Here is an 11,481-nt window from a genome sequence, read left to right as displayed (position 1 = left end):
TTACTTAACATATTATGTATTATATTCACTGGACCTGAACATGTTATTTGGTACTTTATATATAATATACACTGGACCTGATCATGTTGTTTGGTACTTTATATATTATGTATTATATCCTCTGGACCTGGTCTAGCTGTTTGTTACTTAATATATTATGTATTATATTCACTGGACCTGGTCTTGTTGTTTGGTACTTTATATATTATGTATTATATCCGCTGTATCTGGTCTAGTTGTTTGGTACTTAACTTATTTTGGTCTTCTCTACTAGCTTTTATAGGAATCAACCTTTAGTTACCTTGTTTGGTTCTGGAAGGGTTGTTTTAATATGAATGCAGTTGAATGTTTCACCATTTAATCTGATCTCGTGAACTTTTTATTGTGATTATACTATGTTTATAGTGTTCAATTGTTCAGTTTTCAATGTTTTTCCTGATAAAATTTAGTCTAAATTTGTATTGACGCTATTGGATTTTTCTATCTAAATTATTTGAATTGATTTATCTAGATGATTCGTAGTTTCTCATTTGAACAATAGCCAAGTCATGTGGGAGTCCAGAAGAAGGGGTCAATAGTACTATGGAAGTGGAAGGAGTTTACTTCAGTGATCATGTCACTTACGTCTGCACCGATGGCTATGAGATCGAAAGTGGCGATAAGGAAAGGACGTGCCAGGCGAATCAGCAATGGAGCGGTCATCCGCCTGTATGCGCACGTAAGTTGCCTTGAAATGTTTAAAAATACAGTATTGATTCTTTTTACATGGAATGATTGAAATAAACTAAAGAAAAATAGGAGAATAGAGTGGTAAACTAATGCCTATGCATAATAAGTTTTTTACTACTTTTTTAATAAAACATTATTTTGAGTATTAATTTCCCCCTACCTCTTTTCAGTTGTCACATGACGCATGTGCAATGTCCACCTAAAGGTAAAAAAAATGAATATATTTGTAATTATTTCTGGAATATGATTCTGTTTGCATAAATAAATCCATCAGAATACAGTTACGACAAGTAGTTTACATGTTAACCCAATACTAACATCTGCAGGACAATGTCCATAATGCACTTCAAAAATATCGTGCAGTGCAGACAAACTTGTCAACGTTTCAGAGCCACTCGATCCACTTGTAAGGCCCACTAATATCACATAAAAACATTCGAATTCCACACAATTATTCATAAAAGAAAAAACGTTATAGATACATTGAGAACAATGAAATTGTCAAAGATCACCCACCTTCACCCCCTCGCTAGGTGTGAAAACAGGAGTATATGATAGTTTTTGAAAGGGAAATATTTTTGAGAGCTATGCCTCTTTTTAAATATTCGTGTATAAATTTATTTCGAGTATACCTACTAGACCTCTTGACCAATATATGAAACGTGATTAGTATTTCAGGTATTTCATGGTTTGCGATAGATGTTTTTTCATTTATTATATTCCAATATTGGTAGTACGCACCTAGTGTTTTGGAATGGGTGAACAAGAGTATAAGTTAGCCTATGACATACAATTGCAGTTTGATATTTGGCAAAAGAATTATAACAGTAACTGTTAAAATGTAATTGATTAAGTAAATGTAAAAACAACCGCCACTACTGATGAGACATTCAAATAGTTCACTAATTAATAGCTTATATCTTCTTTTACTGGCAAAATAATTCAATACTAAGTTTATAGGTAACCGTCGCGACTACCGGTGAGAACATTCAGCTGTTAGTTAATTGACAATTAATCTAGGTAGAAGTGATGTTGATAAAGAGTGGAGTTAACGACTATTTCAGGTAGTTGCGGTGAACCAAATGAAAACGCCACAACAGTTGTGCGGACAAACGAGGGTTTGACCATTGGAGTGATCGCTACATTCGAGTGTATCACCGCATACGAACCTGACAGTGGTAACTTCAGCAGGAAATGTTTGGTAGACGGAACCTGGAGTGGTGTAGCTCCAGTTTGTAAAAGTAAGTAAAAAACTTATAAAGTGTATAATGGAATTATTAAGGACAGTAGCTTTAACAATATACAAACAAATTCTTAGCGTCATTGCGGATATGGTGATGAAAACGGTTAGTTTAGTCGGTATATCGCCTATTTGTAGAATAATAGACTTGACCAGAAAGTCTATTTGAAGAAAACAAATGTAAAGTTGAAATAGTAAATATGGAATCTAGGTAAGATTCAGTTCAAACTGTTATATTATGTTCTGTTAACAAACGCGATGGCTACTGAAGTGATATACAGCAGTATGCCATTGTTAGCAAGAATACCGATCGTCAATGACAAGATAGTAGAAAATTCAAATTTATGTTTCAACGGGGATCTCTAAATCATATGTAAGCGTTCTTTTCGAAGGCTTTGGGTTTCTGGGCAGTCATGGTGAGCTTAAAATGCATTAGTAACGTGACATTGTGATGGAAATTAACACATTATACAAAAGTCGGGATATTTTTGGTTTTCTTAATGAAAAGTCGATAGAAATTACAAGGTTAATTAGCTTTAGAAAATAAACTAAATAATGCATTATTATATATAATGGATGTGTACAATATGTGCCATTGTGACATTTAGGTCCTCGGGGAAATCAGATAGTTAAGTATTACAAGTGTAGATACAGTGCATATTCTTAAAGTTTGGGCACTTTTAGTTCTACATTAACCTATAAAGTTTGAGGTACATGTATGTTTATAAATAATATTCTATACTACATGTTATATCTAACGAAAGGTTTTTGCGGTATTCATATTACCCCACGGTGTACAATAATGTGTGTTGTTTTCGTTTTCTACTTAAGTAGTTTTTACCTCTCTGTATCTGATTTCGTTTCGCGTATCATGACACATTATGCCTAAATGTGCATCAATGATTGGGTAGCGGTGTCAAAGCAAGTACCGCTGTGTCTCACATGTTTACCTCAATATGTGATTACCTCGTTCAACATGTCATGAAACTGACATCCACTGCTTTAGAGGTATGTCGGGTATACTGTTAATCCAGGTGTGAATGCAAACTTAACTCCGCCATGGGGGACACATCGAAAAGAATGTACCGTAATGACTGACATTTTTACCTCAATCTTAACTTTATAAAAGGCAATATCTCGTCCAAAATGTCACCATATATACCAGGTATATGGCACAGTCGTAACCTAATTGTAAAAAAAATCGTCACGATACTGAAGCAATTACAAAGTCTCCAGATTTCAACTATATACGTTGATGAGTGTATAGACATTATTTGGGAATGCCTGCTTTTTATAACCAAGATGATATAGACGTAATATAATAACCTTGTTTTCTACAGGAATAAGTTGTGGAGCGCCACAAGATCCGACCGGTACAAACAGTACACTGTCATACAATGGCACGGAATATGAATCAAACGCAACATATACCTGTGTCGAAGGTTACCATAGCGGAAATAGGGCATCGTTCCAGACGACATGCCAAGCATCACGTAATTGGACATCAATGCGTTCTTGTGAAAGTAGGTACAGTGTTTGTCTTCCAATGTTATTGCATTTTAAAATTGACGAGTTATCTTTGAATAATTATGTTAAATGCAAAGACAACAGTCGAAAATAAGTCGCCTACATTTTCTTCAGGGGAAATTGTAAATAATTTCTGTCTTCTTACATTTCTTTAGTGTAAGTGGTCCCTACAGGATTAACCTCCAAATAAGTGTCGTTGAAAAAAAGATATGATGAATCTAAGACTTCTGATTATCCAGAAGAACTTCGTTGGTGATTTTAATTATTAACAGTTGACCTCAGACGGACGAAAGTTGCCGGCAATCGCGTAGACACTTTGTGAAGCTACAGAGTGTGGGTATTATATATCCACTGTAAGCACCACAAAATGGCATGTGAGGGACCGAGCAGCTACCCCTATAGTATGTTAGACTATGGCGATGACATAAAATATCAAGAAAACACTGTCATAAATTATGCATTGTTTAAGTTTTCAATATTTTTTTTGTACCTCATTTAGATTTTAACCCATTTTTGTGATCTCCATACCATTTACTCCATTTAGTGTTCAAATATACAGCCATATTTGTATTGAATTTCGGTAGCATTTTAACCTAAATATGTGTTTCACAGCAATAGTTATTTTCAATTTATGTTAATTATTCTATCACAAACCGTTGTCAAATATATTGTTATCAAAATTTATATATATATATATGATAAAATACACAATCTGAAAGAAGTAATATGCTTTATCTTAAAGCGACATCACGGTGAGGTATATTTTAATGATTTTTTGTTAAATACTGCATGAATATATCAAGTGAGTCTCCAAATAGAAAATGAAGGTCGGATTTCGCAGATACATATTCAATGTCATAACCACCAATTATACAAAATTGAGTACCCTTGACCCACGGATGCTCCAGACTAAATTAGGATAACATTCCTTAATCCCAATGGTCGAAGAAGAATTTAAAGGTTTTACCTCTTTATCTCCTATTGGGCTCGCCCTTTTGTCCCCTGTGAGACCACACCCACTGCTTGCACAAAATTGAGTCCCCTTGGCCCAAGGATGCTCCAGCCTAAATTAGGATAAAATCCCTTAATCCCTATGGTTGAAGAGGGATTTTAAAGGTTTTACCTCTATTTCCCGCCTCTCTACCTCCAGGGGGTTCATACACACCGTTAAATTTGAAATACAAAATTGGTTCCCCGTCACCCAAGGGTGTCTCATACCAAATTTGGACAAAATCCTGTCATTCCTATAGAAGAAGAAGGATTTTGAAGAATTTGCTATGTTTCCCCTATTGGGCCCCGCCCCTCAGCCCCCAGGGTAGGCCAGACCAACAGTTTATACAAAACTGGTTTCCCTTCACCGAAGAATGCTTCAGACCAAATATGGCCCAACTTCTTTCATTCCTACAGAAAGAAGAAGGATTTTAAAGAATTTGCTATATTTCCCCTATTTGGCTCCGTCCCTCAGGGCCCAGGGGGCCAGACCTACCATTTATACGAAATTGGTTTTCCTTTCCCCAAGGATGCTTCTGACCAAATTTGGTCAAAATCTGCTCGGTCGGACGGACGACGGACGGACGGACGTACGGACGACGGACGCTGCAGTATTGCATAAGCTCACCATGGTCCTTTGGACCAGGTGAGCTAAAAAGTATCGTTTGAAATAGAAGAGGTGATTCCTTATCCTGTCTAGTCAGCCATTTTGTATGGTTCTTTTTTGTGTCACATCTAATAACGCACACAAATGCATTGTAAGCAAAATATGGCTTGCCGTAATAATGAACATGTATTCTTAGCTCATGCAAGGTTAAATAAAGCTGAATTGGAGTCGACAGAAATGCTGTTTATGTTACGAATAATGATATCCCATGAACAAAACAGCTGTAACGAGGTAATTGTATTATACTGTTATACATTACATTTTCCACAAACTACAAAAGCACCAGTCAGAGACATATTCACAGGTCAAAGCACTGCCGTTACACATACGTATTTTCTCGTTAACCTAATTACATGATTCCCCCAGATAGAGATGGCAACATTGACACAGTTATAGATAATTGCTTATGTATTATATATGTATTACCAGTGTAACTAATTAAGGGTAATGCCATACACATTATACCAGTGGTTTTGCTTATGTTTTGATTTTGACTTAATATCTCGAACAATTCATGTGTTATAAATCGATGTATTCTTTTGTATCACGTACATTTATCTAAAGGGATAGCGTATCAGAGTGATCTATTGCACATATTAATAATTAAGAGTAACGTTAGGCCTTTAACACGACGTAGGTCATTGAACAGTTTTAAGGATCAATGTCCACCTGCCAAAACTGTAATTATTGACTAAAAACGTTTACCTGCATGACAATAGCTTTTATAAGACTTTTCCCAAAAAACAACTCTGTGGCACTGTTGGTAAAAAGAATAAAGATGTTATAAAAATGGAGGAAATCAACAACAGTGTTTTCAGAGGAAAAAATACTCCACATATAAATATACAATAAAGTTACTTCACAGATCCGCCATTGATAGTATATAGAATTCTATAGGATTAACGTGAAATGATGTGTTGATATCGTTTGTATGAGAACCATTATTTGATTGTTTATACTGGAAAAGATATTTGTAATACATATGCAATAAACTTAAACACTTGTTTCTGTTTTAGAGGTGATATGTCCTTCCCACTCAACTGGAGTGAAGGCGGATATTACGTCATATCAGGGAAAAGAGTATGGGGATGTCATCGAGTATAAGTGTCAATACGGAACCATGTTGTCGTCTGGAACTCTTCAGAGCACGTGCCAGTCGGACACTACCTGGAGTGGGGAAGCACCAGTATGTGAAGGTGATTGACGTCGGTCTGTCAGAGTTTATTACCACCTGTCGTTAAAGACCGTTTCTCTACATCTTTCATCAAACCCATTTAGCGTCTTCAATATAACAGAAAAATGCCTTTAAGACGGCATATCTGTAAAAAATATTTCCTTACATTAGCGTGTGCTATTATAAGAAAACTCCTACCAGTGTATCAATATAGTTCTAATCTGCCTTAAAGACTTCCTATAGTTCTGTACCATCTCTCTACATTTATCACAACAAGAATACTCCTTAAAGTATTTTCTATTCAATTAAACTGCCTTAAAAGACCATCTCTCTACACCATTCATCATAAAAAAACCTAACGGTGTTTTCTATATGAAAGACCACCTATCTATAAAAAGCATTTCCCTGTATCTTCAGTCATAAGAATACTGCTGACATTGTTTTATACATAAAAATAATCTGTTTTAAAGTTGTCTTAAACGATCATCTCTACATCATAAAAAAATAACAGTGTTTTCAATGTGTCTTTAAGGGGACCACGTAGCTTTACAGACCAAACAACTCTACATCGACCATCATAAGAAAACCCCTAATCGTGTCGTCGACAAGATAACAACTAGGCTGTATAAACTCCCTGTCTATTAAAGTCATTGCTCTATCTTTTTCCCTTTGGAAGTTTTGAAATGTTTGACAATATATGGATCTATTTAACATATACACACATGTGTACAAATATAATTGAAATAATATGTATTTACTCAAATAATTGAATATCTAATCTAACATAAATATATTCGAATTTCGGAACAACCTGCTCCTTTTTAAGACATAAAAGAGACAGACAAGGACTAACCATTATACGATCAGGTTACCAAAAGCACATAAATGGTCAGTTAACGGAACTTTAAGTTTTGTTACGTTGTAGACATCATTTGTTTCTGACCCCGGTGAGATAACTAACGGAAAAGTAAAAGGGTTTTTTCATGTTGTAGATATTGTTTGTTCTGATCCCGGTGAGATAACTAACGGAACACTAAATTGTTTTGTCGTGTTGTAGATATTGTTTGTTCTGATCCCGGTGAGGTAGCAAACGAAACAATAAAGCGTTTTGTCGTGTTGTAGATAGTGTTTGTTTTTATCCCGGTGAGGTAGCCAACGGAACAGTAAATGGTTTTGTCGTGTTCTAGATATTGTTTGTTTTGATCTCTAATGAAGGTAGCCAACGGAACAATAAATGGTTTTGTCGTGTTGTAGATATTGTTTGTTCTGATCCCAGCGAGGTAGCCAACGGAACAATAAATGGTTTTGTCGTGTTGTAGATATCGCTTGTTTTTATCCCGGTGATGTAGCCAACGGAACAGTAAATGGGTTTTTTTCATGTTGTAGATATTATTTGTTCTGATCCCGGCGAGGTAGCCAACGGAACAGTAAATGGTTTTGTCGTGTTCTAGATATTGTTTGTTTTGATCTCTAATGAAGGTAGCCAACGGAACAATAAATGGTTTTTTCGTGTTGTAGATATCGCTTGTTTTTATCCCGGTGAAGTAGCCAACGGAACAGTAAATTGTTTTGTCGTGTTGTAGATATTGTTTGTTCTGATCCCGGTGAGGTAGCCAACGAAACAATAAAGTGTTTTGTCGTGTTGTAGATAGTGTTTGTTTTTATCCCGGTGAGGTAGCCAACGGAACAATAAATGGTTTTGTCGTGTTGTAGATATTGTTTGTTCTGATGCCGGTGAGGTAGCCAACGGAACAGTAAATGGTTTTGTCGTGTTGTAGATATTGTTTGTTTTTATCCCAGTGAGGTAGCCAACGGAACAATAAATGGTTTTGTCGTGTTGTAGATATTGTTTGTTCCGATCCCGGTGAGGTAGCCAACGGAACAGTAAATGGTTTTGTCGTGTTGTAGATATCGTTTGTTCTGATCCCGGTGAGGTAGCCAACGGAACAGTAAAAGGTTTTGTCGTGTTGTAGATATTGTTTGTTTTGATCTCTAATGAGGGTAGCCAACGGAACAATAAATGGTTTTGTCGTGTTGTAGATAGTGTTTGTTATGATCCCGACGAGGTAGTCAACGGAACAGTAAATGGTTTTGTCGTGTTGTAGATATCGTTTGTTCTGATCCCGGCGAGGTAACTAACGGAACAATAAATGGTTTTGTCGTGTTGTAGATATCGTTTGTTCTGATCCCGGTGAGGTAGCCAACGGAACAGTGCTTCATCTTAATACAGCTTATAATGGAATGGTGATAATTGGGTGTGATCCTGGCAACGCCGTAGAGTTTGGGGACCCGGTGAGGATTTGTGGAGATGGAGGACAGTGGTCTGGTATGAAACCCTACTGTGGGGGTAAGTATTTTATATATACATCTCCCTCTTAATAATCCCTAGGGTGGGGGTAAGTATTTTATATATACATCTCCCTCTTAACAATCCCTACGGTGGGGGTAAGTATTTTATATATACATCTCCCTCTTAACAATCCCTACTGTGGGAGGTAAGTATTCGATATATACATCTCCCTCTCAACAATCCCTACTTTGGGGGTAAGTATTCGATATATACATCTCCCTCTTAACAATCCCTACTGTGGGGGTGAGTATTCGATATATACATCTCCCTCTTGATAAACCCTACGGTGGGGGTTAATATTCGATATATACATCTTCCTCTTAACAATCCCTACTGTGGGGGTAAGTATTCGATATATACATCTCCCTCTTAACAAACCCTACGGTGTGGGTTAGTATTCGATATATACATCTTCCTCTTAACAATCCCTACTGTGGGGGTGAGTATTCGATATATACATCTCCCTCTTAACAAACCCTACTGTGGGGGTAAGTATTCGATATATACATCTCCCTCTTAATAAACCCTACGGTGGTTGTAAATATACCATATACACAGCTTCATTTTACAAATTCTGTCATGTTAAATATTAGTATTTAACTTTTGCAAAGTGATACTCTTTAGAATCCTCAAAATAATATGTATATATTTTAAAAGACAAGTTAGTCAGGGTTTTATGATAAAATTTATAATCGTAACCAAAGAGTTAGATATCTCCCAGACAATAAGATATCAACCGGAAATTTATTCATCGAACTAGCAATATATCTATCGCAAGACACACAAACAGCATGATGATGTGGCATCATGTCTGTCCAGTTACATTTGTTTACAGCCAATTGACAATGTATATAACTTAGAAAATTTCCAGACTAACAGCATTCATTTCTTGTTTTGTAGGGCTATCCATATAACCTTAGAGATGGCAGTTATAAATAATATGAAACTTTTTCATACCCAGGGGTGTAGATTAGAGAACTTCCATCCGACGGGTTTTCAAATTTGGTAAAACCCGAGGCTTTGCCGAGAGTTTTGCCAAATTCGAAAATCCGGAGGGTGGATTTTTTCTATCCTACACCCTTGGGCATGAAAGAATATTTTTCTCTCATTCCAACTACCAGAATAAGCTCAGAAATCATGAAAATACGGCTGGCTACCATTTTAAAGATATCAATTTTTTTCCCTGAGCAGTTTTGCCGAAAATAATTTAGCACTACCCCATATTTGCAAACAGAGTTTGCGCAGAAAAAATAATCTGATCTTTCTAACATGTACGGTAAATATATCGTAAATTTTGATTTCATAACGTAACCTTTTCCAAATTACGGCATCAATGTTTTCCAAATTCGTGACGTCACGTCATTGTTGAGCCATTGTGACGTCACGCCACGTGAAATGGGGTGTAAGATAGAAATTTTCTACACCCCATTCTTACCCTGGACAGCTCTATCTTACACACACGGAAATGAAAGAATAAAATGTCTTCTCGATAACAAAAATTCTCGAATGGTATACTGAAATTTATCATCACCATTGTTTTCTTACAGAAGTTTACCAGGTGTTTTTGAATCCTGTAAATGGCAATCCTCCGTATCTTCCGTTCCTCGGTATAGGCACTTCTCCCAACAATAACCCGCCTATCACAACAGAAGACATTCTACTACTCCGTGTTCCATTAAAGTCGACCAATCGTTACCTACGTACATTATCTAGTGCTCCTGATGATCGTTGGACGTCAAAATTCATTGGGATTGTAGGAGTCTTGCTTGTCTCTATTCCGTTAATTGTTACTATCGCGATTGATGTGATGGATTACGTGATGCGAAACTCAGTCACACCTGGGAATAGTAATGGTGGCGGCGGTGGGAGTGGAAACGGAAATAGCGGAAATGGAAACAGTGGACAGATGGCCAGAAACACCACATCACAGAATAAAAAACCGCCAAAGGTAAAAAGCAAGAGGAACAATGACTATATATAATTCCATGTTTGTGTTTGTATATACTTTATGATAATTGAGCGTGGATACACCATTTGTTCACTGTACTTAGAAACACAATTGATAACTATATCTAGATACCTTACGGTATTTAAATAAAGCATGTTTAACTAAATTCAAATAATTCAGTGTTTGCTAGATTACGCAATGTTCGGCGCGGTATTTGTTTCTAACTTCTGAGTGGTTGAAGCTGCTCGACGATGAAATTTTAGTGCACTTTTGTGTTTTGTGAAAAAACTATTTTGTTATTATCAGAAATGAATAAATATTCATAAACAACATGTATATTACCTTAAAAGTGCGGTCTATCTTTTTAAATTAAATTCAGAGGAATAAGCGCGATTAATTTTTGGGATTATACGATACATACTGGAAAAAATATGTGCACATTTGTATTTGATGCACCATTTAACTAATTTCTGTACTTATATCCACCATTTAATTACTGTACATATATATATTCCTTTGACATGGTTCTCTCCATCCTCGATATCTAGGGTTACGCTCACTTTCGTTCTTTAAACCCCTGGAATATGTCATAGCAAAAGCAAAGGCTCAGTGTGACACGAGAAGACTAGTTCGATCCTTTGATGTACATCAAAAGAATCTCGCGGTCAGGCCGGTAAAACTTCCTGGCTTTGAAGTCGGGTGTCGCTCCAGCCTAGTGATTGGTCAAGTTTCTTTTTACCTGACACCAATCAAATAGCTAGCCGCATGCCTTCAATTTTACTATGACAAATTCCAGGGGTGTAGAGAGCGAAAGTGAGCGTAACCCCTGGATATCGAGGATAGGTTCTCTCTAATA

At 36.4% G+C, this 11,481-nt stretch overlaps 1 protein-coding gene across 1 annotated transcript in view; it reads left to right on the top strand.

Moving 5' to 3' along the window:
• LOC110466394 overlaps nucleotides 1-11,175 on the top strand; it is a 76,485-nt gene extending 65,310 nt beyond the window's left edge. Inside the window, exons 10-15 of the mRNA XM_021522847.1 lie at nucleotides 542-718; nucleotides 1,794-1,970; nucleotides 3,310-3,492; nucleotides 6,170-6,349; nucleotides 8,498-8,674; nucleotides 10,225-11,175. Coding sequence (XP_021378522.1) covers nucleotides 542-718; nucleotides 1,794-1,970; nucleotides 3,310-3,492; nucleotides 6,170-6,349; nucleotides 8,498-8,674; nucleotides 10,225-10,658 — 1,328 coding nt within the window. The 3' untranslated portion in view covers nucleotides 10,659-11,175. The remainder of the gene's footprint in view (nucleotides 1-541; nucleotides 719-1,793; nucleotides 1,971-3,309; nucleotides 3,493-6,169; nucleotides 6,350-8,497; nucleotides 8,675-10,224) is intronic.
• Nucleotides 11,176-11,481: the final 306 nt, after the last annotated feature.

The sequence above is a fragment of the Mizuhopecten yessoensis genome, unplaced genomic scaffold (genome assembly GCF_002113885.1).
Source record: "Mizuhopecten yessoensis strain PY_sf001 unplaced genomic scaffold, ASM211388v2 scaffold11133, whole genome shotgun sequence".
In the NCBI taxonomy this organism is placed as follows: Eukaryota; Metazoa; Mollusca; class Bivalvia; order Pectinida; family Pectinidae; genus Mizuhopecten; species Mizuhopecten yessoensis.
The sequence above is the reverse complement of the archived record's forward strand: the minus strand, read 5'-3'. Positions and strand labels throughout refer to the sequence as shown.